Source organism: Aspergillus vadensis, assembly GCF_003184925.1.
Source record: "Aspergillus vadensis CBS 113365 unplaced genomic scaffold BO88scaffold_32, whole genome shotgun sequence".
Lineage (NCBI taxonomy): Eukaryota > Fungi > Ascomycota > Eurotiomycetes > Eurotiales > Aspergillaceae > Aspergillus > Aspergillus vadensis.
Window position 1 is genome coordinate 214,846 of NW_020292070.1, and position 27,528 is coordinate 242,373.

The 27,528-nt window shown below is 49.7% G+C and overlaps 10 protein-coding genes across 10 annotated transcripts; 4 read left to right on the forward strand and 6 right to left on the reverse strand.

The window, feature by feature from the left end:
- Positions 1–879: 879 nt before the first annotated feature.
- Positions 880–4,485, reverse strand: facB (C6 transcription factor FacB/Cat8). The gene is made up of 5 exons (XM_025707755.1): positions 3,666–4,485; positions 3,244–3,554; positions 2,906–3,186; positions 2,494–2,851; positions 880–2,437 (listed from the first exon to the last, which is right to left on the reverse strand). The coding sequence occupies exons 1-5, from the start codon at positions 4,147–4,149 to the stop codon at positions 1,280–1,282; spliced, it is 2,592 nt and encodes an 863-aa protein (XP_025558003.1). The 5' UTR covers positions 4,150–4,485; the 3' UTR covers positions 880–1,279.
- Positions 4,486–8,015: 3,530 nt separating this feature from the next.
- BO88DRAFT_184955 (SET domain-containing protein) lies at positions 8,016–9,893 on the reverse strand. Its single transcript, XM_025701776.1, has 3 exons — positions 9,511–9,893; positions 8,874–9,400; positions 8,016–8,812 (listed from the first exon to the last, which is right to left on the reverse strand). Exons 1-3 carry the CDS (start codon positions 9,805–9,807, stop codon positions 8,176–8,178), a joined length of 1,461 nt encoding a protein of 486 aa, XP_025558004.1. The 5' UTR covers positions 9,808–9,893; the 3' UTR covers positions 8,016–8,175.
- A 319-nt stretch (positions 9,894–10,212) lies between these two features.
- On the forward strand, positions 10,213–10,916 carry BO88DRAFT_374930 (uncharacterized protein; the record flags this gene model as incomplete). The annotated part of the gene is made up of 2 exons (XM_025704318.1): positions 10,213–10,617; positions 10,711–10,916. 2 exons carry the CDS (start codon positions 10,213–10,215, stop codon positions 10,720–10,722), a joined length of 417 nt encoding a protein of 138 aa, XP_025558005.1. The 3' UTR covers positions 10,723–10,916.
- BO88DRAFT_408639 (Ygr210 GTPase family protein) lies at positions 10,772–12,816 on the reverse strand. The gene is made up of 11 exons (XM_025707756.1): positions 12,702–12,816; positions 12,585–12,642; positions 12,507–12,516; positions 12,132–12,400; positions 11,970–12,063; positions 11,890–11,921; positions 11,624–11,835; positions 11,362–11,567; positions 11,127–11,306; positions 10,949–11,069; positions 10,772–10,891 (listed from the first exon to the last, which is right to left on the reverse strand). The coding sequence occupies exons 1-11, from the start codon at positions 12,735–12,737 to the stop codon at positions 10,865–10,867; spliced, it is 1,245 nt and encodes a 414-aa protein (XP_025558006.1). The 5' UTR covers positions 12,738–12,816; the 3' UTR covers positions 10,772–10,864.
- Positions 12,817–14,197: 1,381 nt separating this feature from the next.
- On the forward strand, positions 14,198–14,683 carry BO88DRAFT_458309 (uncharacterized protein; the record flags this gene model as incomplete). Its single annotated transcript, XM_025711035.1, has 2 exons — positions 14,198–14,311; positions 14,369–14,683. 2 exons carry the CDS (start codon positions 14,198–14,200, stop codon positions 14,681–14,683), a joined length of 429 nt encoding a protein of 142 aa, XP_025558007.1.
- Positions 14,684–15,957: 1,274 nt separating this feature from the next.
- On the forward strand, positions 15,958–17,033 carry BO88DRAFT_374940 (uncharacterized protein; the record flags this gene model as incomplete). The annotated part of the gene is made up of 2 exons (XM_025704319.1): positions 15,958–16,005; positions 16,069–17,033. The coding sequence occupies 2 exons, from the start codon at positions 15,958–15,960 to the stop codon at positions 16,810–16,812; spliced, it is 792 nt and encodes a 263-aa protein (XP_025558008.1). The 3' UTR covers positions 16,813–17,033.
- A 178-nt stretch (positions 17,034–17,211) lies between these two features.
- On the reverse strand, positions 17,212–18,722 carry BO88DRAFT_429822 (DUF409 domain protein; the record flags this gene model as incomplete). Its single annotated transcript, XM_025709186.1, has 4 exons — positions 17,212–17,526; positions 17,569–17,674; positions 17,721–18,342; positions 18,401–18,722. The coding sequence occupies 4 exons, from the start codon at positions 18,720–18,722 to the stop codon at positions 17,212–17,214; spliced, it is 1,365 nt and encodes a 454-aa protein (XP_025558009.1).
- Positions 18,723–19,067: 345 nt separating this feature from the next.
- Positions 19,068–20,314, reverse strand: BO88DRAFT_438910 (small nuclear ribonucleoprotein complex protein Nhp2). The gene is made up of 2 exons (XM_025709689.1): positions 19,937–20,314; positions 19,068–19,746 (listed from the first exon to the last, which is right to left on the reverse strand). Exons 1-2 carry the CDS (start codon positions 20,253–20,255, stop codon positions 19,364–19,366), a joined length of 702 nt encoding a protein of 233 aa, XP_025558010.1. The 5' UTR covers positions 20,256–20,314; the 3' UTR covers positions 19,068–19,363.
- A 196-nt stretch (positions 20,315–20,510) lies between these two features.
- Positions 20,511–21,263, forward strand: BO88DRAFT_185083 (coiled-coil domain-containing protein MAD1). The gene has a single exon (XM_025701778.1). The coding sequence runs from the start codon at positions 20,720–20,722 to the stop codon at positions 21,116–21,118; it is 399 nt and encodes a 132-aa protein (XP_025558011.1). The 5' UTR covers positions 20,511–20,719; the 3' UTR covers positions 21,119–21,263.
- Positions 21,264–23,917: 2,654 nt separating this feature from the next.
- On the reverse strand, positions 23,918–27,321 carry BO88DRAFT_185080 (uncharacterized protein). The gene is made up of 8 exons (XM_025701777.1): positions 27,102–27,321; positions 26,889–26,981; positions 26,725–26,810; positions 26,020–26,654; positions 25,539–25,933; positions 25,406–25,485; positions 25,245–25,350; positions 23,918–25,188 (listed from the first exon to the last, which is right to left on the reverse strand). The coding sequence occupies exons 1-8, from the start codon at positions 27,135–27,137 to the stop codon at positions 24,031–24,033; spliced, it is 2,589 nt and encodes an 862-aa protein (XP_025558012.1). The 5' UTR covers positions 27,138–27,321; the 3' UTR covers positions 23,918–24,030.
- Positions 27,322–27,528: the final 207 nt, after the last annotated feature.

Genomic DNA, 27,528 nt, shown 5'->3' on the forward strand with positions numbered 1-27,528 from the left:
TGTCCGCTGGGTCCCGGAGGACGCTGCTCCGCCAACGGGGTACCTTAGCAAGTAGTAACTAACTACTATCTCTCCGCTTTTTCCTTTTCCCACGCTTTTACGGAGTCCGGATTCCAGCCCAGTCTCCATCAATAATCATCATAACCACAACAACCACATTGTAGTACTACTATCGAGTCTAGCTTTCGGAGCACATATCTCCTAGAATAAATATCTAGCAGGTCAAGTGATTTGATTATGAAGCAAACAACACGCGGCAATCAGCGGTCACGCATCATAGCAGAGATTTTTCCCTCTCTTTGCTTTGTATTTCCGATGCTTTCCATCAAGGGCAAGACAAGTCATAGCGATGGCTGGCCAGTCCATTATACCAAGTACTTGGTAGGTAGCTAGTAGTAGTAAGCCCACGTCAACCCTTGTCGCAACTAGAAAATCATCTCATGCAGCTAGAGTTGTGCAGTCGCCGACTGAAACGTTATTATTTCCGGGCTCACTGCTATTGAAATAGCTACTAGTTAGCTTGCAAGGTTCATTCAGGGCCGCTCAGATCGAACGGCTTCCCCGATTAGTCCAAGCCGTGTGTGCCGTTCGGGGAATGCGCTCGGGACTCCGATCTATGCCTCTGATTGATGCTCGGACCGGGGATGGAGGGGGCCTGTGAGAGGCATGTGTAAATACTTCGTAGTGGTAGGCTCGCTCTGCTCACTCGTTTGCAGTCAGATGCGTCTGGTTCGAAGTATGCAGGAGTAGTACTTTACTAGGAGTATGCGCTTGCTCTACAATCATCATCATCATGTGAGGGATGACCATACAATCTCTTGGCAGGTGCATGTGATGCAATTCATGTGAGTCTGGGATTTCTATAGTAGGGAGCAAGCTATAGCTACCGTCGTTACATCCTGGACCCAGAGGGTTTTGAAGCAGGCAACATTTGAACTAAATTGCAGGACGCGGCAATCATCCGTTCCACAGGAATAGAATTACTAACAACGGATATACTTGAAGACCCATCATTGAAGATATATACTCAAACATTATAGGGACAAAGGGTCAGGATATGACCCCCGACAAACACTCTTTGTAGAGTGCCTAATGGAAACCGAGACTCCCTGCACCGACCAGGTATCACAAACGAAACAGATGGGGAGAAACAACAAGGGAAAAGAAACACAGACATCCTCTCGCTCCACCCTTACAATCCCAAAATACAGAAGGAACTCCACTTACAACCAATGGTCATTGCGTTCATGAAAAATGTTGGTCTTCCGAGCATGATAGCTCAAATAGCCAGTCGCCGATCCCAGCCGTTAATCAGCCCGAACTCATCCACCTCATCCTCCACCGCCGGAATCATGACATTCCGGAACGAGCCCAAGAAACTGGCCTGCTCTGCCGGCGACAGCCGCAGATCGTTGTATGGTACTCCCTCTTCGGCACTGCCTTCGTCAGAGTAGCTGAGGACACTCTGTGCCGGTTGATCCTGGTTGGCTGGGACGTCGCTATTACTACTGGCTGACCATGCCTCGGGAGACAACCCTTGCAGCTCTGCGTGTGGCGCTGACAGCGGTGCTACCATGGGATCCTCCTTGTGGGCGAACTCAGCCGTGAGGGAAGCGAAGGGACCACTGTCCTCACCACACTCCCTTCCCCCATAGATCCCGGTAAAGATGTTCGAATAGCCGCGGTCCATGTCACTCAGGACGACTTCCCAGTCGGATACCGTGATAGGTCCGCTCGGGGGATCCGAGGGTGCGGAGCTCGAAAGCACATGACTGCTATCGTACGGGCCGGAAGACGAAGGATAGACTGTCTTGTTCGTAGATACATCTAGCGCGTGGAAGTTGTCCGGTGGCAAGCTAGCCCAGCTGGAGGACCTGATGTGGCGTTGGGCGGCATTGGGACTCGCTCCGCAGATAGTGGCCCTCCGAGAGGGCGAATCCGGCGTTTCGTGGTGATTTGAACCTGTCATTCCACTCAGGCGCGACTTCCACGACTGAAATTGCTTCTTCGGGGACTTCAAAGGTCTCTGCAAGGGCGGCGACATGTCCTGCGGCTTGCCAATCGACACATGCTTGCTATTATTCAAAGAAACGAAAACACTGGCCAAGGCGCTGAACTCCGCGGCCGAGGACGACGACTCAGATTCTAATTGATCGATGACTGCGGTGAGTAACTTTTGGCTCTCCTTGACGAGCTTGCTGTCACGCTTCAGCCCGATGCTTTGCCAAAGAAGGCCTAGTCCTGTAGCGAAAACCAGCTCCTTCCGATTAATACTCACAGAGAGACAGAGACGTCTCTCATCGAGCAATTGAAGGATCTGGATAATATGCTTGGCTGAGTCGGAAACTGTAAGGATAGAAGGGGACCGGACGTGCTCCTCGCCGAAGCAGACCGCAGGCCGGTGGATCAATGAACGAATGAAGTAGTAGACGAGGGACTAGGAACAAGTCAGTAAACGCATGTGATGGTCGGAGGAGGATTTCTGGTACTTACCAGAAGGGGCGACCGGCTACTAGTGACATTGGTGCTAGGCTTGTCTTGAGAGAACTCAAGGCGAAGGTGAGCAGGCAAGCCCTTAACCCAATCATCCAATTGCTCTGCAACTGAACGTAGCTTCGACAAAGAGATATCATACCCTCCATCAGAGGGATAAATATCCTCCAAAACCTTGTTCAGCACGCGCGAACCAGCGAATAGAGCAATCGCACTCGAGATACGGGTAGACTCTCCAGGAAGAGTGGGCAAGAAGCCCGATTCCGTGACGTTTTCATCATCAATATCTTCCGGATATTCGGTCTTGATATCCTCTTCACGTAGTAGAACAGGCAATCCTGTCAAAGCAGCGGTAAATCTGGCAATGGGTTAGAAAGATACGCTATGGAAGGCCTTGAGAGGGTCCACTCACCGATCGAGAGTATATTGACACCAGAACACCTTCTTTCGGGTCTCTGCCATGAGAGCATTCGACGAGAAGCGTTTCTGGCTCTGATGCAGTCTGAGCTGTTGACTAAGACTGACGGCAAGACCCCGATAGCGTAGGAGGCTCGTGTAATCGCCCTTCGTCATGCAGTACATTTGAGCGAGCACGTAGCATTGCATTGTTGCAATAGATACATCACTGGCGATAGATTCCAGGACTGAGGACCAATTGTCTTCGAAAAAGGTGGGGTCCTGATTGGTTCTCGACTGCAAAAGCCCAATGAGTTTCCGGTGTGGTCTGGCTATATTAGGGTTATAGCTTACCATTGAAGTAAGGGCGGCAATGCCGAAGATCAAATTCAGTTGTGCCAAGTCGTGCTTGCTGCCCTGCATAGACTCGGTGCCTGAAAGGTACTGTTCATAAGCTTTGAGAATAGTGGGTCGGTGAACAACGGGATAGAGAGGAGCCCATTCTTGGAAGAAGATGTTGATGAGCTGATCGGATACGAGCCGGGGCGCCGTGCGTATGGCCTGGTCGACGCGGGAATGGGAGATGGCTGGGGGAGCGGCCAAAGACTTGATCGCAACATTTGACGGCAATCGGTTTTGATCTATGAGTTTATTTGTGAAGACGTCTAATGGGGTTAGCCATGAGCCTTATCTCAAAAACTGCTTCAACCCAATTCGGGGTTTGTAAGGGATGGGTCCCAGGATGTGGGCACGTAGGGACGGACGATTGAACATACCAACAAATCCGCGAGTACTAGAGATTCCTGCACTATCAGTTGAGGTCGACTCGGTAGGCGGCAACGATTGTGGGATCTGAATTACACCCTCATCTCCATCGGGGCCGTTGGACCTTGCAGGCGCAGATGGCGACGGCGCTGCAGCACTAGGTCTCTGACGCGAGGAAGGAGAGAAAGAGTGTATACGAGAGAGCACATCGATCTTTTCATCCTTTTCATCCAACAGATTCTTGAGATCCCTAACTTCGGACTCCAGGGCGCGCACTCTTTCCTCCAGCGACTCGGTATATCCACGGGGGAAAGCACGGCGACTGAGCTTGTCGCTAGTTTTGCATTCGAAGCCGACATTGGCGCATTGTGTACAACAGGGACGGACGCCGTCGCAACGGATTTTCTTGCTTCTGCAACGATCACAGGCCTGGGCGATACGACTCTGAGAGCCGTTCCCGACCTTGATCACTTTCATCGGGAGAATTCCAGGCATGTTGGCTGGATGCTGTGGCGCATCTGCCTTGGGAAAATGGATCGGATTGGCGCCGGACTTGGGGAGTAGATTCGACGGTACACTCGAGGGGTTTTCAGTAGTAGTTGATGCGAACGCCTTGGGATCACCAGTGAGATGGGTCTGGAGAACCTAGGTGTAACTCTCAGTGTGAGAGGAGAGGGTGGAGATGCGGAAGTAGTGTCGAGATTAAGGTAAGCGGAGGATAACAGCGGGGTTAAGGGACTTTTGAAAGATAGAGAAGGTGGGAAGAGCCAAAGAGAGAGTGTGTGGTGGCGGTAAGATGGGTTTGTAAGGCGTGAGGATGAAGGAGAGGACCGACGGGGCAGAAGAAGAACGACCAGAAGCAGCAACTTTTCGATGTAAGTACGTACGGCGAAGGTATCAGGCCTGGTAACAAATGTTCCGCGGTGCGGCCTGAGGACTGAACCGGCTCAAAAGGGGGGCTGGTGGGGCTATCTATTGTGGGTCATGCGCTGGGATGCCGGCCAATCCCCGTTGTGGGCTCAGCTCATTCGCTCAGCCGACAGTCGGCGGGCTTCCAAAAGTTGACTTGGAATCTTTGGAAGGTTTTGTGGGTTGGAGTAATACCGGTATGGTAAGTCTGGAGCCGCTGAGGTTATTCGAATTGAGTGACTCTTTCCCCGGTCCTCGGCACTTGTCGGTTGACAGCAGCTGATTTGTAGCATCACATACTATGAAGACACACAGCACTGGTTTCATCTCTGGCTTACATTGATTGATTCGCCATTCATCTACTAATGGTCTGAGTAGTAGTACTAGTTAGTATCTATCTACCCATCTAGAGACGCGGGTAAATACTAGAAATGACTAGCTGAGCCGAGGCGGAGTATTGCATCGGAGAACGAGGGATACTTATGTGTTTAGTCGAGGCTGCGTAGTATCCAATAGGTAACAGCATTAAATTGCTTATAAGCTAGTACTAGTAGATAGCAGTAAGACGCCGCCCCTTCGCCTCATCAGCATCAATCTCCTCGCTGTCACCTTATCAGAAAAGAGAAAAAAGTTGGCACTGACAGGCCCCTGACACCACCCGCGTCGACGCCTCGGCACTGGCGGCGGCAGGAACAACTTCCACCAAGGGCAAGTCCACAGCAGACCTACTCCGACCAGCGCGGCCACTAATGTATGATTAATGGCACCGGTGCAATAAGGCCTCTTTCCACCGGAGATTCCTACATTAATTCTCCTTACAGGGGGGTGTTCAGAAGGGCAAGTGATTGGCGAGCCATAAGACACACAACCAGTCAGATAGGATGCACGATGGGGTTCTCGTATCATCAAGGTTGAGTGTCCCGTCTATTGCCATATCTAATCATATCGTCACGGATGGCTGCCAAGGCCCATGGTTGCAATCTATTCCCCCTCCCCAAGCACGGATTATCGGGGTGATTATGGAGAATGCACGAGGACTAGTATGTAGATGAACCAGACAAAACCGACACTAGCAGAACGCAAGTGCGGTCCGGCTCTTGAAGATCACAGCATTCCGAGCCAGCAAAGCTTTGCCGGTTTCCACCGGGCTCGCGGTCCGACAAATGTGGGAGAGTGGATGGGGACCCGATGGAGATCACTTCACAGTCTTTTGCCAACTGTCCAGACCATCAGACTCTAATATTACCACTTCTCTCTACCGTGGTTGGCCAACAACCAACCACCACCTCCCCGCGATTCGGAACCCAACTGGCACCCGGACGCTTGATTTACCAAATGACATTGAATGGTGACTACTTACTATTCAGACAGATTACGTATTAATCTACAAGCGATCTTCAGCTTTCCTTGAGTTTCTATCTTCTGAGAGAAAAGAAAACAAAGTTGACTATAATATTGACGATGATGAAATTTTCTCATGCAAATGCAAAGCAGATCTGTTGCTCTCACCATTATTATTGACTCCAATTCCAGCCCAACCAGGGTGGGGAATCCGAGCGTTCGCCGAACCATTCCCGTTTGAGTCAAGGTCTCGTCCCCTGGGTCTGGATGTGAACTGCCTCATGCGGTGTTGCCACTGATTTCCCCCCCGGCGTTCGCGGCTGGAAGATCGCGGAGAGTAAGCGCTCCTGATCTTGGTTTCTGGATTATTATCCTCGTATTCCCATTGATCGAATGGCACGAGGCCTGAACGAGATCGAGTCTGCTTATTTTCTCGGTGGGGAAACACCAAGAGGATTCAATATCACTCATATAAAAGCTCCTCGGCTGCAATTTTCTTTGCTTCTTTCTATTTACTTTTTTTCCTCGCCCTGCTCGACGGGGATATCCGACAGACTTATCAGCGACTAGTGGTTATCACACTCATTAATATAATATGTCCTGGGTACTCCGAGCGCTTTTTTTCAATTATGTTGACCGTGGCTCGGTGAAAGTTGGTCGTGCGCCGAGCGTTTGCCGAGAAAACGCAGAGGTGGGGGCGGATATCCATGGACCATCAATGACTGCAGTCTGGAAAGAAGTTGTGATTCGCCCACTGCTATTGTTCCAATTTTTGACTTGGGCGCGATGAACACCTGAGGCAAGACAACTTTCTGTCACTGTCACTACGGAATCGTAGTCAGCTCTGCTTCGTGCCAGTCGACCAGCCGGTGTGACATTCACATTGGTCGATAGTTCCGGCGCTCTGCAACTGCCGTGCATATCTCACTCGACAAATCCTCCCAGAGCCAGAAGGCTGGCTGGCTGGCTGGCTGGACCACCTTCTCATTAGCCAGGGTCTCCTGGGCCTCTAGCAGTCGATCATGGCGGACCGTAGCTGTAGCGTGCATGAATCTGGCCCCACGAGCTGAGATCCTGATATGTATCTTACTAGCATCTTCACATCCCCCGATGTAACTAGGATGTACCTAATACATACCTGATGACCTTCTTACATGGGGGTATTCACGGTAAGACCCAAAGCACGCGAAAATTATCCGATCGATGCCTAGTAAGATACCACAGGGCTGCAGTAACGAATCCCTCGGGTGAACTTGACTGTAATATCTTACCAACACACCAACTCAACTTCAATAGTGAGTAGTAGACACCACCTCAGCGACATCGGACCCTCAAACCTAACTCACCAAGTTACTTACCAATAATCATCAATCAGTATCTAAGCTGAAGCAACTCCCTTGGCAACTCCAAGTAACTATGAATCACCGCAAACGTCATCACTACAGCACAAACCCATAGTTCCTAAGTAGTAAATCTAATTCAAAATGTGAAATAAATAATATAATTAGTCTCGTGCTAATCCTTCCAGGCAACAACTAGTTACAAAATGGCATTTGCCCAGAAATTGTAATTTAAAGTTTCACCAACCAGGACCAATTAATCCCTTTTCCATTCCTTCTCGTCACTTCCTCCAACCAATCCAACGCTCTCTTTTTTTGGGAAGGATCGCTTTACCCCGCGGTGGGTAAGATACCTACTTCTTACTCAGGCTAACTCAAACTCAGATCTTCCGGGGTTGGTGGTGGTGGTGGCTTAGTAGCTAGGTGGAAAACTGGTACCTCCACGTTTTTATGGCCATGGTTTCAAATTTACGGTGCTGTTACGGGTTGGTTATTTGGGTGGGGTTTGATACGAGACTTGAGTTAATTGTGACTAGTTGCTGCTGCTTAGTAGTAGTAGGATTTGATGAAGGATCGGCATGCATGATGGAGTTTGTGTTGGGGTTTGATTAGGTGGTTGGTTGGTAGGTTGGTTGCAGATAAATAGGTTGGCACTGTGCTACTCGTTAATTAGTCATTGACTAACTAGGGTTGCTTGACTAGATTGTTTCATTGCTATAGTGGGTTTGAGATGGCTAACTAGCTAGACTAGAAGTGAACAAGTGGGTGTTTTAAGATCGTAGTTCACTTTCAAGAGAAATCCTCCTCTATGTCCCCTGATTGTTGGGTAAGGTAGGCGTTGACTGCGGGGCTTGACATGAGAGTTTCCCGCTGTTGTTTGAAGGATCGACAATTAGTATCTTTTGGTTATGTTTGATTTATTGTGTGGGGTTTACAATATGGGGTAAGGAGTAGCGAACGGGAATATCACACAACGTACCTGGTTAACGAGGTCCTCGATTGCCCGTTCCATAAGCTTTGACTCCAGCTCTCGTAACCTCAAGATTGTTTGAAACACAAATGGTTCGAAAATCGCACGCATGTCTTCGTTCTCGCGGATCTCGCTAATCATCATGTCGGTTTGGCGGAGGACGAAGAATTGGGTCTCCAACCGCTCGAGGATGAGCACCACCGCACGAAGCTGGTAGATATCCCATTGGGGATCTGCAGCTAGCAAGTCCCTGAGACAGCTTGCGTCCCTTACTTCCTGCTCCTTCCAGGTAGCTTTAAGTTCCCTGCCGCCGTCGGTGGTTTGAAGGACGTTGAAGTCTAGCCCATCTTCCTCGTTCACGCATGCCCACCAGATGATGGGGCTGTCCCAGGTTGTAGTTGCGGCTGTGCCTGAGCCGCTAGAAGAAGTAGATATCTTGACTCCGGGTGTATCTTTGCAAAATGCTTTCTTTGCTATCTTCAAAGGATCGTCATCTGGGATGTCCAAGTCAAGGAAGATCTGCTTCGCGTCCGTGGTATGCTCGTCGAGGAATCCATATGAGAAAATCATTTCTGAGGCAGACTTTTCATCACCATACCTTAATATTGTCAGTCTAAGAAGGTTCAACCCACAAGTAGTCAATATAAGACAGTACTTACGAGATCGTGACCTCCTCATCAGCCCGCAAGCCCCGTCCATCCCGCAGCTGCAACACAGCATTCCCATCGGCATCCTCGTCATATAAAGCCTTGACCGTCCCTTCCGTAGCATGGTTTGCCATATCAATACACGGAACCATTGCATGACCATGCCGAGGCAGATCTACCATGCGTGACCGGTACAGCGCATCGACGTATTTCCAGTCGTTGAACGTCAGCTTTCCCGTATCCTCATCCCACCAATACTTTTCACACCAGTCCAAGCCTTCTGTGTTCTGACGCAGGTGTTCAAATTCTTTCTCCAGCGAGGCAATCTTCGCATGCACAGCCAACCTCAATGAGGAGCCGCGCAAGAGCTCTAACTCCTCTTCACTGTAGAATGTAGGCAAAGGTATAGAAGACGGCATATACTTCATATATTCGGTCCAAGGGCTCGATAGTCCAATCTGGTGGCGCTCATGCGCATAATCCGGGCTAGAGTGGGTAAGTTGCACGAGAAGGAAGATTAATATAGCGCCTCTGGCTGTCTGTACAGATCAGCATAGAATCAACACGAGCTCATCCGTCTTTCCGAAGAAGCCATAAACACGGTATCTGTTCGGCCGAGATCGGAGTACAATGAGGAAATAAGACCTACTCTTCCGAAGTCTCCGACGGCTTCTAATACCTCACGGAGCTGTCTATCCGATTTGGAGTATTCTTCAACAAAATCGAATGATAGAACCAAGTCAGATGGTACTCGCAAAAGTACCTCCGACTCTACCGCGTCGCTTTCTTCATTGCCACCTGCTTTCACCTCAGTTGCAACAATTGCAGACCCCTTGTCGGTGCCATCATCTGCTTGCAATTTGCGGAAAGCGATACCATTGACGGAGACCCCATTGAGCTTTATCCACGACGGAAGCGTCTCGATTGGATAGTATTCGTGCTTCATCTTGTTAAGTTTCAGTTACGGGGCGTTACTTTTGTGAAAGTAAATGCGTACGAACACTATAAAGCGAGCATGGTGCAGTCTGCGACGTACAGGTCAGGTGTTTGCTTGTCCTTATCGATAAGAAGGCGGGGAGCTATCCCCATGCCCTAAGCCCTATCCATGACCGTTGATCGCAACTGGGGTACATTGCGGCATGTAGACGTCATACAAAAGCTGTCGAGCCGGATTCTCCAGGCGAACTCGATCGGACCTTAGCTAGTATTAATTGAAACTGCGGGGATGTTCTGACTTAACCCGGACAGACAAGTTATTATTCTTGCTATACGTGAAAGACATAGTGCTGCGTCAATAAGAACCACTTCTACCACAAGGTCTACTAGTTGCTTCAGTACTACAACGACCAATATGCCTGCCAACACCCGCATTCAGTCTTCAGCTTCAAAGCTCCATAATCTGCTTGTACCCCGGCCTCCAACACCGTGTCTGCTTCCACTGCGCTCCATCTGGCAGCCCGCTGCGATTCATACTCCAAGAAGCGTGCAGGCACGTCTGAACAGCGGCCTGGGCAAAGAGTGGAAGGGTACTGGGGCGGAGGATAATGCAGTTAACCGGGCAGAGAAAAGTGATACCACAGACCCAACAACAGATGCATCAGCATCTGTCATGCAGGACAGAAAGGAGGGCGGGGGTAACGACGCAAAGCCTCAGGGAGCAACAGAAAAGGGAGGCAGTCAGCATGGGAAGAAGGCGAAGCAGGAGCATCCGAAGGCACCAGAGCCAATTATTGGAATGAATGATGAGAGAGGCCATGTAAGTGCCAATGCAAAAGCCGTACAAGCCTATGCAATCATTATAAACCTCGCGGAGTTCAGTTGAATGGCTAACTGGTTTTTGCTCTGATAGAAGGGTCATTAAGCCCAGGATCATATAATGATAATTGGAAAAGCTCAGAAGCGGTTTAAGTGGGACTGGAAGACGCTAGTCTTGGAGCTATATCATCTCAGTACTTGTGTTTCATTATCATGTTGACTGTACATAAAATCTTGAATAGCAGGATCTATCGACCAGGTTTGAACGACAGCACCTAAAATAAGAAGGTTAGCTTTGGCGCAAGCAGTTTGATTGAAACGGGAAATCCTACATCGTGCTTTCCTACTTCCACTATTTCGTCCTCTGAGACACGGGTGCCACCGACTCCTTCAATGTAGGAGATGGGTACATCACCCATCACCTTGCGAGCAACGTCGCCCACAGTGGTATTCCTGTTCGGCGTCAGAAGGTCCAACTGAAGGGATAGGTTTCATATCAGGGCCACTCACTTGCCAACAAGAACGCAATCGCGGAACACAGCCGTACCGGCACCAGAAGAGAAAGTGGAGATGTTGCGAACGGGAAAGACAGGCACGAGTCCCAGCAGTTCTGCCGCGCGTGAAAGGCATTGAACAACTCCTGTAGACCCGAAACGATAAAGCACCATGTCTTTCAAGTTCTCAACGCGCCTATGTGCATGTTAGCATGGCCCTACTGAAAAGGGCGTATATAGTGTTTTCGTACTGTGTGAGTTTCTCGTCCATTTCCTTGAGGCCGCCTCCATCAGGATCACCCATCTCGATAAGGTCCTCCCTTGTATCCAAGAACTCGCTTCCTTCGACGTACTTGATGTATCCCTGTTTTGCTAGCCTGCGAAGGAAAACTTCTGAAATGGCGGAGCAGAGTACGATTGTTTGAGGATCTTGCATCTTTGCGATTTTGCTAATGTTCTAGGCCCACTTGTCAGTAACGACAGCAACATGGTGACTTGAGAGGAATGACCAACCTTGTCTGCATCCGGATGATCGATTTTGTTCAAGGCGAAGACTGTCGGGAACTTTTCTGCGATGAAGGCTTCAACGACCTTCTCAACGGTCTCATCAGACCACTCCTCGAGAGGCTCTTTCAGCCCCATCCGATCCAGGCATCGGGCAACAATCGCATTTGTACCTCCGTAACCGGAAAACTGGGCCTGCAAGGTATCCACGGCCGTAGCCTCTGATGTTTATTAGCACAAAAAGATGCTTCTGGCTGATTTATGACCAAACTTACTGACTGCCATGTGCCTCCTCTTGATGGAACCCCTGCACAGTATTAGCCCTGATCATGTAGCTCCTGGCGCGCAAGCATACCATTTCTGCATGAGATTTCCCAGAACCCAGCGTACAATTTCCGACCTCAGCCATTCAATATCCTGTGAAGGATCGTATCCTCGTGTAGCTTTGCCTGTATTTGTCAAGTGCGACATCAGTAATGCCGTTCCGATATTTGTCCAGATATTTAAGATTCCATACCTTCCGCATCGGTTGTTCCACTAACGTCCACAACGTGGATTAAGGCATCGGCATGGCGCAGGTCATCCAAAAACTTGTTACCCAGACCGCGTCCTTGGTGTGCACCTGGTACAAGACCTGCGACATCCAGAAGTTCAATGGGAACAGAGCGCCGTCCCTCCACACATCCTCCGTAGTTCGGCTTGCACTTATCGGAGACATTGAATCGTTGACAGGCGCATTCTATCTGAAGGTAGCCAATGGCGCGCTGAGGATCGATGGTAGTGAAACTGTGTTTCGCCAGTCAGAACAGCTTTGATAAACGGTCCATTGCGGCGTCCGAAGGGCGATATCGATATCGATGTAGGACGATAACGGCAATAGGATTGAACATACGGGAAATTTCCTGGATGTGAAACATGATATAAGTTTGTGCTCCGACACAATTCAAAGTGCAGAACTTAAGTAGCTTACCGACTTTGGAAGAGGCATCTGTCAGACTATTTAATGTGGTCGATTTTCCGCTGGATGGCTACATGCCCCTCACTTCGATCAGCGGCGTCTCGTATGAGGGGTAAAAGAATCCCAGACCTTTCCGACCAGCCCAATTAACGGATCTCTAGGCATTTTACAACGCGCGCAGCAATTCTAAGGTATATGAGCAAGAAAAGAATGATTTTAAGAAAATAACATCGATCTGATCGCTTGAGTGTTGGAGAAATCATTTCTGCATCAGCGGGGAGACAATCAATTTCTGCCATCCTCCCTAGGAAGGCGGTCTGAGGCCGCTGTTCCCGATCGAGACCCCGATTGTCCCTGACTCTGAACAAGATCTCTTCGATATAATTCCGTTCTTAAAGATTAACGTTGATTAACACTGATAGGTTTGACGCTACTAACGATGCTTGGAGCTGCCACAAAGTCCAGTGGTTTTATGCTACGTCTGTGGGGTGCAATAGCCTACGCGTTGTGACAAGCATCGCTTTCGGTCCGTCCTCAGATTAAGAGTCGCCCTTGATAGTATTGTCTTCTCCGAAACAGTCGGAGATCAAGCCTAAGATCATATCTTTATGACCTTTGATTCTGATATGGAAAGTCTGTGACTCGAGTAAGATGCCGAAGACTCACTTCACTGGATTAGACTTAGCCCAATGTCCAAGCCCAACTACACCTATATCAACCAGAGATACGTATTCTCGAGTATAGGCATGAATTGAGTCTTGCCTGAGATGTGTTATGCATCATTATCGGGGAGCAGTACTCGTGTTGAATGCAGTGCTGTATAGCAAGATCATGTCTCATCCGCAGACTTATGCATCGATAGCACTCGAAAATCGTCGGACACTGAAGTGGTACGTCACTCCCCGAGACTGGGGAAAATGTCTGCTTAGCATGTCTACATCTCAACGAGCATTGACCCCGCTTTGGGCTGCATGATGATGTCCCTGGATTGTTCTATCTTCAGTATCAGATCTGATATGGCATCACAGGCGTGCTGATCCCATGTACCTGGGGCTTGGCTTAGAGCGACTACTGTTTCTTCACCGGGTGACAATAGAGGTGAATATGTAATAAAAATGGGTCAAGAAGTTAAAGGAATGAGAAGGAATGATAGATTCCAGGTACACACTAACAGCATTCTGCTATGCGGAGAACTGTCGTTATTGTTGCCATCATCGATCAGACAACTCCAAGGCTTCAGGGGACGCTGTTTCACCGGCAACTTCTGATATTCCCTCATCCAATAGAACGATTCCCGGTGAAGACTTGTCTTATTCGTTCATAGTCTCCATAATTGAGTGGACACTGTAGCCCCAATGATGAAGGGGTCAATGATGCTGGGTTGGTTGCAAGGCGAACCAAGGTGTAGCCGGCTTGTATGACGTCGTCGCGGCCAACGTCACCAGCCACGCCCATCGGTTCTCGTCCACTGCAACAACATATTAAAGGTACATTGATCCCATCAGAATAATTTTAACAATCAATCAACTCTCAATCCATCATCACGAACAATCTATCGCATCTCAAACCACAAACTTCACCTCAACTACCACTTCATCTACCACACACATACAATCTCATCCAAAATGTCCGAACAGACTTTCCACACTACCATCCAGGACATCCGCAAGCCTGAGTCCCATGCCTCCCATGCTCATGATGGCAAGACCCCCAAGAACTCTAACGTCTCCGCTATGAAGGTAATTCCTCACTTGACTTGATATCTCGTTTGAAAAAATACTAATAATATACTCCAGTCCATCATCGATGAGAACACCGACAAGCAGGCTCAGATCGATAAGGCCCAGTCCAACCTGCCATTGCCCGAGGATCCCCCTCGTGCTAGCGACTGGAACTCTATGGACCAGAGAACTGTCAACGTCGGTTCGGGTGGTCGCGAAGGCCCCGTTTCGGGCGAGAACAACAGCGCCTTGAGGGAACCCGCAACTGCAAGCAGCAGCGTCCGGGTGTCTGGAGAGGAATACCACAAGAACACACAACCCATGAGCGGTGTTGGACGCCAGGGCAAGGATAACCTTGAAGGTCTGCCCCGGGATGCTCTTTACCGGTAAATGGGATATTATGAATTAATGTTGGGGAGGGCGTATTGACTACGGCCTATCTTTATGTGTACTATTATGACTTGAGCATTTTATGAACCAAAATGGATGTCCTATAGCCATTGCTACTTACTGCTATTTTTCTCATGGTCGTATCGCATCTTCATTTCCTATAGTTAAGAGTATACCAGTAGTGCCAATGTAGATTGCTATTTGAGATAGGTTGATTCACCTTCAATCCACTTGTATGCTATAAATATATTATCTACCCGCGTGGGAACTGAAAGACGCATTATTTGTTTCATGTGCTTGATTGACCAGCTACATTAGGCATTGATCTGTAAATGCTAGTACTAGATGAATAAAAGCTTCATCATATTCTAGCCTACTTTGGTAGATGTCAAGTAGGCCAAGCAATACTACACAGCCGGTCCAATCGGCTTGCGGACAGAAACCCTAGAGCCTTTCAATCAAACGGCACGTTAAAGACCGTAGCAGCTAGAGAACGAAAAACATCTCATAAAGCATATCGATTGCCATGCATTGAACACATATCCGTAGTAACAAAAGAGATGAGAGAGAGCGTTCCTCATACACCCAACCACCATGACGTCATACCAGCAATACCACCAAGAGCGCCAGCAAAGCATCCAAATCGCCAATATCTACGCAATAGAGAGAGAACAAAAACATCATAGCAACGAACCATAAGCAAGAGCTCATACCCTATTAGTTCTACCGGAAATGGCAATCAGACATGTGGGTGGATCCGACCGAAGTTGTCTGGGCCCTCAAGGGCAACATCCGGCCCCAAAGGGGAAGGGGCGAGGGGGGGAGGGGCCGGATTCCCCTGCAGAGAACAACAGCCCAATTTCGCTGATCTGGAAGACCTGGAATTCCTGTCTTGCTTGTTCTCCCTTCTCGTTTGATGGTTTAGTTTTAATTGACGCCACAACTGGAGACCAGATACTGCTCGTTGACGTACCTTGTTCGCTTGTTCTCTGTTGAATTCGGTGGACTCGTCGTAATGTCAGTATGACATCATGTGCTGGGATGAACTCAAGCAAGCGCTCAGACTCGGGGGAAGTTGACGCCATCCGTTTCTTTTGGCTCACTCGGTCGTAGAGTATATAGATGGGTTGTTGGATGGGTTAGCAGTTTGATTCATTCATCTAACAATCAATCAATCAATCAATCAATCAATCAACTATATCAGTCCAGTAATTTACTCCTCTTAACACTACTATTATCATACTTCTATACCACATATAACAACCATTATCACTATGGATCTCCAAGGACAGCCCATCCCCCCTGGCCAGAGAAGCACTAAGGTATCAATTTCCTTCAACACTTCCCAAGTTACAATTGAGGCATAGATGCTAACATCAATAAAGGTCACCTCCGACCCCGAGCGCAGAAACAACCCCATCCAGGAGCCCTCTGGCCCCATCACCAACGACTCCTTGGCCGCCGAATCAGCCACCCAGGGCGGCGCTTTCTCTCAGAATCGCGGAGCCCAGCCTATGGGCGTTTCCGCAGGTCAATCCACCGTCCGAAACACCGATACCAGTTCCGCTACCAAGCTCGACTCTAGTAACACCGACACCCAGGGTAGATACCCCGAGGGTCTAGGCGGACAGGGCGACTACCCTGGCGCTCACCTTCCCGAGTCCGGCTACGTCGGTGGTCCCACTGCTGCGCAGAAGGAAATCGGTATCGGCCAGGGCCAGTACCCTGCTTCCCAGAAGCTGTCTCAGCAGCAACAGTCCTCTGGAGGAAGAAGCGGCGGTGCTAGCTACTCCCAGCAGCAGCAGCAGCCCGCTCAGGCTAGTGGCAGCGGCTACAGTAGCCAGTACAATGCTGGAGCTGCGCCGTCTTACGTCCACGATGTGACTGGTAGCTTGAGTGACAGCAAGCCCAAGGGTGCCAACCTGAAGGAAGGAGATATTCCTGATGATGCGCCGAACGCTAGCTGGACTACTGATATCGGTAGCGAGAATGACCCCGGTCGGTTGGCGCAGGGTGGCTTCCAGCGGAAGACTGCTGAGAGTGGTCCTGACGGTACCAATGCCGGTAGACAGAAGGGCATCGATAACCAGCACCCGTACCAGGCTTTGCAGTCGGACCAGAGGGCTTGATTTTTGGGCCATTGATGGATGATGTTATGAAAAGCAAAGCGCGTCTCATTATATTTTTGAATTTTCCCCGTGTGTACTGTTTTTGGGGGTTTGGAAGGAATGGGCTTATTCTTTGGGAAGGACTGCGTCCTTCCTTTCCTGTATTAGTGTATCTATCTAGATGATATGAACAACCAGAGACTGACCAGATCATTGATCATTTCTTCTGTGTTGTAATGTCCAATGTAGCTCAACGTCTGCCATGATGCACATGCTGCTGCGGCTGTAGTGGAGGATGGGGCTATGGTAATTTGTCCAAAAAGTAGCTTAGAGCCGACATTGATATTATATAGCCGGCCTCTGACCACGTTTGTCTAAAGACCAATATTAGTTATATACACAGTCTTCGCCCGTGCCGGTTCAGGCCGGAGGAAGAAACGCCGCAAAAAGTACACCCTGCACAGCAGCGTATATCACCATGTACTGAACGATTATCTGCCAATAACCATTTTGATCATTGGTCTTCTCCAGCTGCCGCTTCGATGCAGTTGAAGGACTAGTGTACCTGTTCATGATCAAAGTCGCTGTCCAAATATACCACACTGGGTAACCAGAGGCCAATCGTGTGATGATCTGCACATGATTGCAGAAAAACACCATGACGGCAAGGGTAATCTGAGGAGCTGCCAGGCTACGCAATAAACGACCTGTCAGTTGGCCTGTCGGGAACCCTGGCTGCGTTGTATTCGTGGGTGTTTCCCTCCGCCTAGAATCCACCCCGAGCGTCCAAATGGCAGAGTACACCAAGATGACCAACATTGGACTAGCCAGTGCAAACAATGGCACGTTGGACAGAGTCCAATATCGAAGAAAGCCATTGTCCCTGCATACGTCAGCGAAAATTGACAAAGGCGAGATAAGACACCTACCAGTAATGGTCTTGAACGAAGCTGTATATACTGGGTATAGTTCGATGACACCAATCTCTTGACGGGTCTTCGTGGGTGGCAGTGTATGTACCACAGAAGTGCTGGTAGGCTATATATTGCGGCAACACGAACCCGAGCCCCGTGCAGATACCTCCGAGACCGACCGCAACCAAGCGGCGAAATTTGGCAAAGCTTAAGTCCCGCGTCAACGAATACAAGACTCGACATGCTTCTTCGAAAAGAACGATGCCATTGAGCAGACCATTCCCACGAATAGCGGTGGATAAGCCGTATAGGACACCCGCAAGCACTAGAAGACTATCTTGGATGCCGGTGGAGACGCCGCGAGCACCCAAACTTTGAGCAAAGAGAAGAGTGCCCGTGAAGCTTAGGAGAGAATACGTGCTCTCCGTGCAGGGAGCAGATAGGAAAAGTCCAGCAGGCGAGATAATGTGCAGGCATGCTGCGATAAAAGCTAGCTTGCGCCCTTGCGCTGTAGGGAATATAGTGCATGCCAGACGATAGAGAACTACCACCGAGGTAGCATGAGCTGCGTGGGAAATGGCAATACCGAGTGCACTATGCTTGAATTCATAGGGGAATGCCCCTATGTGTGTAAATCCTAGCAGAAATCTTAGAACACAGAAAATTGGCTTATGGGGTGCATGAAACACGCCTACCACTGGCCAATAGATTAATGAACTTGGAGAACGCATAACTGAATGCCCATTCTTGCTCGAAGAGATGGCCTCGTCTGGCCGCTTCAGTGAAGTAGATGGAGTCCCATCTCGTCAATTTGGTGGATATCCGCCTCAAGGTCGATGGGATGATTCCTTCTATTTCACTTGTGTTCTTGTGCCATGGAAATAAGGTCGTGGAGGTATCATACCCGGGACCGGGAGTTAAGATGGCCAGGAGAAGCAATAAGGCCTTCCAGAGGAGAAAGACGGAAAATAAAGACCGATAGGGATGACGGAAGGAGCTTCGTGTAAGCCACGACATGTTACACTAACTGTCTGGCTTTACCCCAGCTCGTTTTCAATAATGCTGGTCATAGAAGGTTGAACTCCTCGAAGTGGTTGGTTACATGTTCCATTAACTCCGTATTGCTTTTCCTCCCCGAATTAAGGCACACGCTAAGCCGCCTTGGGCATTTCTTCCATGTCGAATGATCCATCAAGGCGACGATATCTTCCCACGCAAAGATGAGCAACCCCCAGGAGAAATGGTCTCAAATGTCGTTATTCCTCTGAAATGCGGGCTCTCCTGCTTACCCCTCTTTCTGTCAATCTTTTCTCTTTCCGCATCCCTGACAATGGAAGCAAGAATGGTCCCCATTGGCTCTCTGTATATTCGAACAGCTTACGAAGGCTCTGGTCAAGATTGGGATTTTTATTGTATACTTCCTGCCTTTTTTTCATACACCATGTGAGAACGCCGGATTTGCAACGGACACATCATAAAAGATCAACCCAATGAACACGTCCTAAAGGCCAGACCCCGAAGACATGCACTGCCTTGTCAGACAACAAAGTGAAACTGTACAGCCATAGCAGCAAAGTGACAAGACACATAAAGAAGCCGTATAATTAAGAAACAACAGAGCAAAGGAAAAGGTGGATTCAGAAGTCCAGCTGAAAACTTCACAGGTTCACCTTCTTGGCCTCCTTCTGGGCGAGCTTGGCCAATTCCTCGAACACCTCGGTGAAGTCCTCTCCATCATCCTCACCGTCCTTCTTCTTGCCCTTGGAAGCCGACTTGGGCACAACCATCACGACACTGGTGGGGCGTTTCGTGGCGGCGGAGTTGCCGAGCTCAGCTCGGGATGTGACGAAGACGTAGGGGATACCGTGGTCCTCACACAGGACAGGGATGTGCGAGATAACGTCCATGGGCGAGATATCGGCGGCGAGAATGACGACACCGTTGGGGACACCGATGCTGGCGTTGGCAGCGGGAATGGGCGACTTGCGGAGAGCCTTGACGACCTCCTTGACACCGCGCTTCAGGCACTTGTTGACGGCAGCTATTATAAGTCAATACGTTAGCGATTATGTATTATGTGATAGATGCGCAGTCGATGCCAAACGGGGCAATCGTAAACCCTCAGGGCCAGAAGCTGGACCGGATCAGATCCACACTCCATCTCGTCAAAACCCAAAGCGAGCGCGGCAGAACTCTTAGAGAGCATGTGCAAAAGATAAAAGGATTCTTACCCTTCTTGACGCTCTTCAGGACCTTCTTGGCATTCTTGTCTTCGACCAGAGGGCTGGCAAAAGGAACAATGGCGCCAACGGGGCGGCTGTCAACGTCCATGCGCTCGGTCTCAGCACCATTGACAGGAGCCTCAGTGGCAGCCTGGTCAAGGCCATCGAGAACTTTAGTGGTGAGCTCCTTCTCGACGGCGTCGGCGAGAGCGACCTTGTCCTTCTTCTCCTTCTTCTCCTTCTTGCTGGTCTTGGAGACGCCGTCCTTCTCCGCGCGCTTCTCCTTCTTCTCGCGCTTGTCCTTCTTCTCGGTCCTTTCCTTAGCCATTGTGAATATTAGACCCACCCAGGGAGTTGAACTGAATCCGGAAGAGGGGGAAAGAGACGAGGAGAATGGCGACGGGCGTGGGGAGGAATAGTCGTCGGTCTCGTCGAAACCCGCAAAAATTCGAAATCCATTTCAAAATTTCGGCGCTAGTCCTCTTTAAGAATCAAAGCTTGCGCGGGCGGTGAGATGGATGACTCAGCCACATGCCTATCCGGGATGTCATCGCTCTCTTGTTGTTATCGAAAAACAATGAGGCACTTGCTGGCGCTGGGCCTGATGATTGCGCCCTTATGCTCAGTCTAAGGCTGGAATCTGCGGCGACTCAGGATACATATATGGAAATTACCGTTTCGGGTGAACTCATCCCGAAAACTCGTGTCGCACGATAATTACTATTGCCAGACCAATCCATCGTAAGTCGTCAAGTGCCGCCAGTTTGGCTCAAGGAAGCTAATGCGCCTCAGATGAATTCAAGCATCAATTCACGTCCTTCGCGGGACACCATGCGCGCAGAATCTCCCTTGTCACTTCCACCGGCACCCGACGCTTTGCAACAATCGGTCCGCTCAGTTTACCCCTCAAAGCCTGGTAGGTTAATGTTTTCTGTGTCTCAGGCTGCGCGTGATTCAAGACTAATGGCCTCTCTAGACACGGAAAAGGAGGAGCTGCTAGTACAGGTGAATACACTAAAGTATGAGCTAGAGAATTTCAAGCAAGAGAGGGATTTGATGGTCCTGCGTCATGAGAAGGAACTACGGGATTTGCAGCTCAAGGCAGATTCGGACTTCCGAAAAGCTCAGGTTTGTTCAATTCTTCAGTTACTACCTCACGTCTATTCCACTGACCACGTTTTCGTCCCATAGGCCGCAGAGAGTAACAGCCACCGGGCCACCCACAAGAGCGAGACCCTTGCGAAAGAGTTGAAAGAGACCCAAGACAATGCCCTCAATGAGAAAGCCGGCCTTGAGCGAAAGGTCAGAAGTCTTCAAGATCAGAATCAATTACTCCAAGAGGAGGTGGAAGACTCAAAGGCACAATCGCTCGATCAGGAAAGACAGTACAAATATCAGATCAGCGAGCTCGATACTATACGCTCGTCTTTACAAAAGACGATAGAGGAACTGCAGAATGAACTCCAAACTGTTCAGAGTGATATGCAGACTATACAAGAGAAGCTGCGTCAACGGGAAACCGAGGTTGCTGATTTGGAGACGGAAAATCTCCGGCTCAAGGCTGAAGGCACAGATAATGAAACACTCTCAGTTCTTAAGCGCGAACTTTCCGAACAAGTCAGCCATATTAGGAATCTGGAAACCACAAACCGTGAACAGAGCACAGAACTACGACACCTACGGAAGATACAGAAGAACGTTGAAGTTGTGGAGGAACAGAAGAGATCGTTGGAAAATCAACTGCAGTTGATGAAGGATGTGGAGTCACAATTGGGTACTGCTCAGATCCAAATTCAGATGCTGGAAGATGAGCGACGGTCTTGGACTAGTCTCTTGCAAGACAATGATCAGCCGGCCGAATTCGATTCCCCAGAAGCGGTTGTGAAGGCTTTGCTACAAGAGCGCATTGAAAAAGCCTCTCTTGTTGATAAGATAGGCAGTGTTGAGGCTCAGTTCCTGGAGAAGGACGAATCGATCAAGAACTTGGAGACAGAACGGATCACCCTGCGACAGGAGATTGAAAAACTCCGGAGCAGTGCCGGTTCTGTTGCGGGTGGAGCTATGGCAGAAAGCCGTATGAAAGCAAGACTTGAACGACAGCGGGCTCTCGCTGTGAAAGAAGTCGATTATTTGCGTGCCCAACTCAAGGCTTTCGACACGGAAGAGGTGACTATGAATCCGGAACAAAATCAATTCGATCAACAAAAGTCCGAGCAAATCGCCAATCTTGAGAAGCTCGTCGATGAGTATAGGGCCGAGCTTGAAAAGGCCCATGAAGAGCTTGCTAAAAGCGAACCTTCCCAGCAGGATGAATCTCAACCGCGCGGAATCAAACGACCTCTCTCTCCAGCAGAGAGCGATGCAGAAAGCGAACGTCTTTCTGTCTTGACTCGCAAGTATAGAACCCTGCAGGAGTCCTTTTCGAAATCCGAACAAGCAGCTACACTCCTGCGCAAAGAGCTCGAGGCAAGCAAGTCCCAGATCAAATCCCTCAAGGCTAGATCGCGTACCAGAATCCTCGAACTGCGTGACAATCCCACCGCCGAGGCAGAAAACCTCAAACTCTCCACTGTGAGGACCTTGAAGGCCGAGAACCAGGATCTCCTTGCTCAATTACGTGGCGATCACTCGGGCGTAAAGGTCGTTCCAGTGAGCACTTTGGAAAGCATGAAATTGGAAGTCCAAGACATGGAGCGAGTAGTCGCGGACAAAGAGAAGCGTATGCGGCGACTCAAGGAAATCTGGACGGCGAAGTCGTCGGAATTCCGCGAAGCTGTTGCGTCCCTGCTGGGATACAAACTGGACTTCCTTCCCAATGGTCGTGTCCGTGTCACCTCGATGTTCCATCTATCAGCTGCTTACAGACATGGTGATCACGATGCCCCGTCCGACTCCCGGGGCCCAGGAAGTATGGGCAACGGCGAGGAAAATTCAATAATCTTCGACGGAGAAAACGGCACGATGAAGATCTCGGGTGGTCCCAACAGCCTCTTTGCCATGGAGATCAAGCACCTCATTAAGTTCTGGGTCGAGGAAAGGAAGGATATTCCTTGTTTCCTTGCTGCTATGACGCTGGACTTTTTCGATAAGACCACTAGGGCTGCGCGCATGTAAGATATATGAGTCAGCCTAATGGGCATGTGGTTTAGTTCTATTTTGGCCATGCAAATTTCAATGTGATTCCCCGGCACACACGTATTATGGTGCCATGTTATAACATTTTCTATTCATGAAGACTCATGTCACCAACCTAAGGGTTGGTAGCAACTAGTAGTCCTTCTTACAGTGGTTCAAGAAGGGCTAATTACGCTCTAGCGTCATAGGTACCAATCTAACTCCCGTAGCAGTTTAGTCCGTATCCATGGCAACGTCTTCTGCATATCAGGTCATCGTGCTCAACGGCTGAACCCTAATTGTAACTGAAAGAAGACGCAGTAAGCGCAGAGGCTATTTCAAGGAAAACGTACAATTGTAGCACCTAATTGCAAGCACATGATAACGATACACTGAGGGGCATGAGTCAATGCGATAAGCTGAAAGAGGACAAGCAAGCGTAGACCAGTATCCCGTCTCCTTATGTGTAGTTAGACACCACTTAAGATGACTTCCAGGGTATTCAGTATTTGATTAGGATTTCTTTAGGTACGGCCAAGGTAATCCTCCTTCCCGATTAATGCTCATGTGCAGAGCATGTACAACCCTGATTTCCCATTACAGTGGAACTAATAATAACATGAACGAGCAGCTTATTTACAGGCCATTAACCAGGCTCAGCACGAGCTGGGAAAAAGGCCAGATAACGAGATTACATGACCAGGAAGGAAAGGATATCGGAAAAGACAAAGGAAAAATACAGCAGAAATGGCAGGAAAGATAGACTTGCTTTGCACAGGAGGATTGAAGTGTAGGGACATAGGGCGACACAGTAACGAGTACTGATGATGTTGATATACCGTGACGGGGAGGCTTTTTGACATATTTATCATGAGGTGCGAAAGGGCGACAGGACACGGCTCGCATCGTTGCCGAAGCCCTTGCGTTAAACAGTGTCTTTTGTTCGTGCACGAGTGGTGCGCAGGTAAACGCAAAATGTGGACCCAGCCTTAAGATGAGACATATTTACCCCCGAGCAGCTTTCGAGCAGTCGGGACATTCTTCCATTCAAAAGATGGCTGCAGTTCAGGAGTCTGACTGCCAGCCTCTTCGTCTGCAAAGGGATCAGAGCCCTTCACCAGATTAGTCGGGGAAGCGGTACTGATTCCCAGACGGGATCCATCATCAAGCGTGTGAACCTCGAACTTGGCATCGACCTTGCCCTGTCGTGGCCAACTGGCTGTCGTCGAGAATCGGACCAGCAACTTGGCATCAGAGCCAGCCTTGACTTCAAGTTCAGGAATCTTCCAGGTCACTGCAGACTGCTTGCGACGGAATGTTGCACCGGTGTTCGGGTACATGACGGCTGCTGTGGCATGAGCCACTTCGCGCCCTTCCACAGGAGACGTGTCCAGATTTACTGTCAAAACCAGATTCCTGAGGGTAATTGAGCCTCCTGGCGCAGACGTGAACGAGGAGTTGAGAGAATAGTAGATGATCGCACTGGCTTGGTGCTCTTCGAGATTCCACACTGGTTTGAAAATGACAGGGCAATAGGCTGCGGCAACGGAGGGCTCCATGTGAATTTGGTACTTGAAAGCTACCGTCGGCGAGGACCGAGCAATGCTAGCCAGGTTCACCTCGTATTCACCCCTCTTTTCATCAAATTGGTCCTTGCCTTTGTCTTCCGTCACGAAGTGTGGGTTTGCAGCCACCTTCTCAAGAATCTGGAAATTGTCAAGGCGAACCCGTGTGCTACCTGGAGTCACATCCGGTGTAGCATTGTATGCCAACGCAAGTTCTCCAACGACAAACGATTTGGATACCGCACCCTCAGTGAACCATGCACTGACTGTGTCAATGATAGATGCGTTTAGACCTGGCTCGTGAAGGTCGGGGTGCGAGACAGGACCCGGAGCACTATGTAGAGTATGAGACGAGCGAATCGAGGTTGTGTCGGACATGGCATGGTCGTCTGTAGCCGTGCTAGGCGAGGCAACATGCCTGGCTTGCAAAGATGGAGAGGTTGGAGCGGACGAATCCAAGGTTGATGGTATGGCGGGGAGGTCATTTCCTGGTGCAGGTGTAGGAATAAAGACAGTGTTACGGACATCGCGACGGCCACGTAAGGTTCCAGCATTTCGTCGGACACCACTCTGCTGAGCTCGCTGCATGGTAACATTAGCAACATGCGGTAGCAAAACATTCTACACATAGAACCCACCATTCTGAGCTGATTAGCCATATCATCCATCGCTTGCTTGGCTTGATCCTCGTCCTCGAAGATTGGCTGGTCTCGTATTGTCAAATTCATCCCGGGCTCCTCCAATCTGAGGAAAGTATTAGCCAAAACAATACATTCTCAAAGTGACAAAAACTGCTTACCCGGCCGCCTCTCTTTGGGCCCTGGTAATCTCGTCAATGGTCTCCGGACGCTCCGTGAAACCTTCTGAGTCGACTCGTGGCTGGTCGGTATATTAGCTCCGGGATTCACTGACAAATAATCTTTCCTACTTACCTCATTGCGTGACACGCCAGCAGCGGCAGTAATTTCTTCGGAAGGAGCTTCGTGAGATGTTGCTCCGTTAGCGGTAGCCGGTGCTGATTGGGGCATCGCAGTGGATGTCGCGCCAGCGAATCCCTCATGCTCATGAGATTCACTCGAGACAGCTGGAGGCTCAGTATCCTGGGTAGTCATGGCAGTGCTGGGGCGCTCCATTCCTTCGGTTGGGGTCTCCGGAATCTGCAACTCGCGCGAATCACCCCTCTTAAAGGAGGCAAACGGACTGCGGTGTTTTTTATCGGAGAAGAAGGGACCAGCGCTAGAAGGCTGAACAATGCTCCTCCGTCGGTTCATGACGGTTCCCAGCCTTTTAAGGCCACCCAGGGGTGTATTGTGCCGGGGCTCGGGTGCTACGAGAAGGGCGTCAGAACTCCACATCGAGCGAATGGCACCAGAATACGGGGCTAGAGCAGTCGAAGATGCAAGATATGCTCACCTGGAGGCGTCCTAACTGGACCCGAATGTTCCGATCGCTGACTAGCAGCATCATCCTGCAGGCGTGGAGGCGGCGACAGAGGTGCTACTGGGGGAGGCGAGGTAGTTTGTTGTCTCCTCGGAGCGACGGGTCTTCCTCCATTGATTTTGGCAGCAAACGTCTTAATCTCATCTGCAGTCTCTACGTTCAGAAGAACGTTCAGACAGCTTTCAGCAGCCTGACGGCATCGCTCAACCTGATCCGTCTCATGGGTCTCCAATTGAGTGAGAGCATCTCGCAGGTGATTGAGACGGCCCTCATCTGCTGCCTGAAGCTGTTCGAAGACAAATGGCGCTCTGGAATCCCATTGCTGGCTAATTTCTTCTGCGGCGGCGACGGCGCTAGCCAGCTTATCGGCACCTTTCGGGCCCTTCTCCCTGGCCTTTTCTACCTTCTTCTGGGATGCTTCGTAGTTCTTGGCCAGTCCCGCAAGGTCGCTCTGAATACCAGTCATGGAAGACAATTCGCGATTTTTGGTGCTATACTCTCGCAGCGGACGTTCTACGTCCTCCTCGATTTTGTGGGCGAAAGTTTCGTGCGAAGAGGCAATCGACTCGGTGGCAGTAATAATGCGCTGCCACGGTATCTGGAAGACACTGTTCAGGAAGCTGCTGTTAGTACAAGGAGATTGCAAGCCCAAAGAATAATTTGAAGAGCCGGTCGTACCCGAGTGCTGCGCCATTGTCCAATTGTGGCCGATGCGCAAGTTTCCGCAACCCTTGGGCATACAGTTCTTCAATGCGACGACGTTCCTATAGATTGGAAGATAGGTGTAAGCCACAGGAAGTGTATTCTACATATGTCTTCAAGTAGAAGAGCGAATAGCTTACCTGGAGCCAGTCCGCGATGTCCGCATTGACTTTGTTTATGATGCGAATGCGATCATTGAGTACACTTGTAGCTTGGCCGGGCTGCAAAGAGGCCTACAATATTGACGAGCAAATACTAGGTTAGATGTGTCTGTACATGGTAGGAAGTGGAAGTTGGGAGGACAGAGAGAAAAAAAAGATAGGTGGGGTTATCTGGGGTCGAGGGGATCGTACCAGCAACGCTGGATACTCCTGCCGTGAGAGTTCCATTACTACACATAGGTCACAACCTTAGCAGAACGAGGGTCGGGGGCGCATAATAAGGAAGAATGAGACTGGGAAGAGATGAGCATCGAATGGGGGAGGCGATTGGACGAAGCACCACGCGGAACCGGGGGAAGGTTCAACAAGCAACGGAGGACAGCTGGAGTCGGAGGGAAGAGGATGTGATGGCCGATGGCTGATGGCTGATGACGATGATGGGTTGCAACGCCGGAACAACTGGGGCGGAGGTGCCGAATCGGCCCATGCCGCTCTCGGTAAGGCGCCACGGGAGTGTCACATGTCTGTCTGCCCGCCTTTTTTGAGTTATTTATGATAACAATAATATGATAACGGGGTATTTTTAGCTAGTTATCTACTAGATATACTACTTACTAGT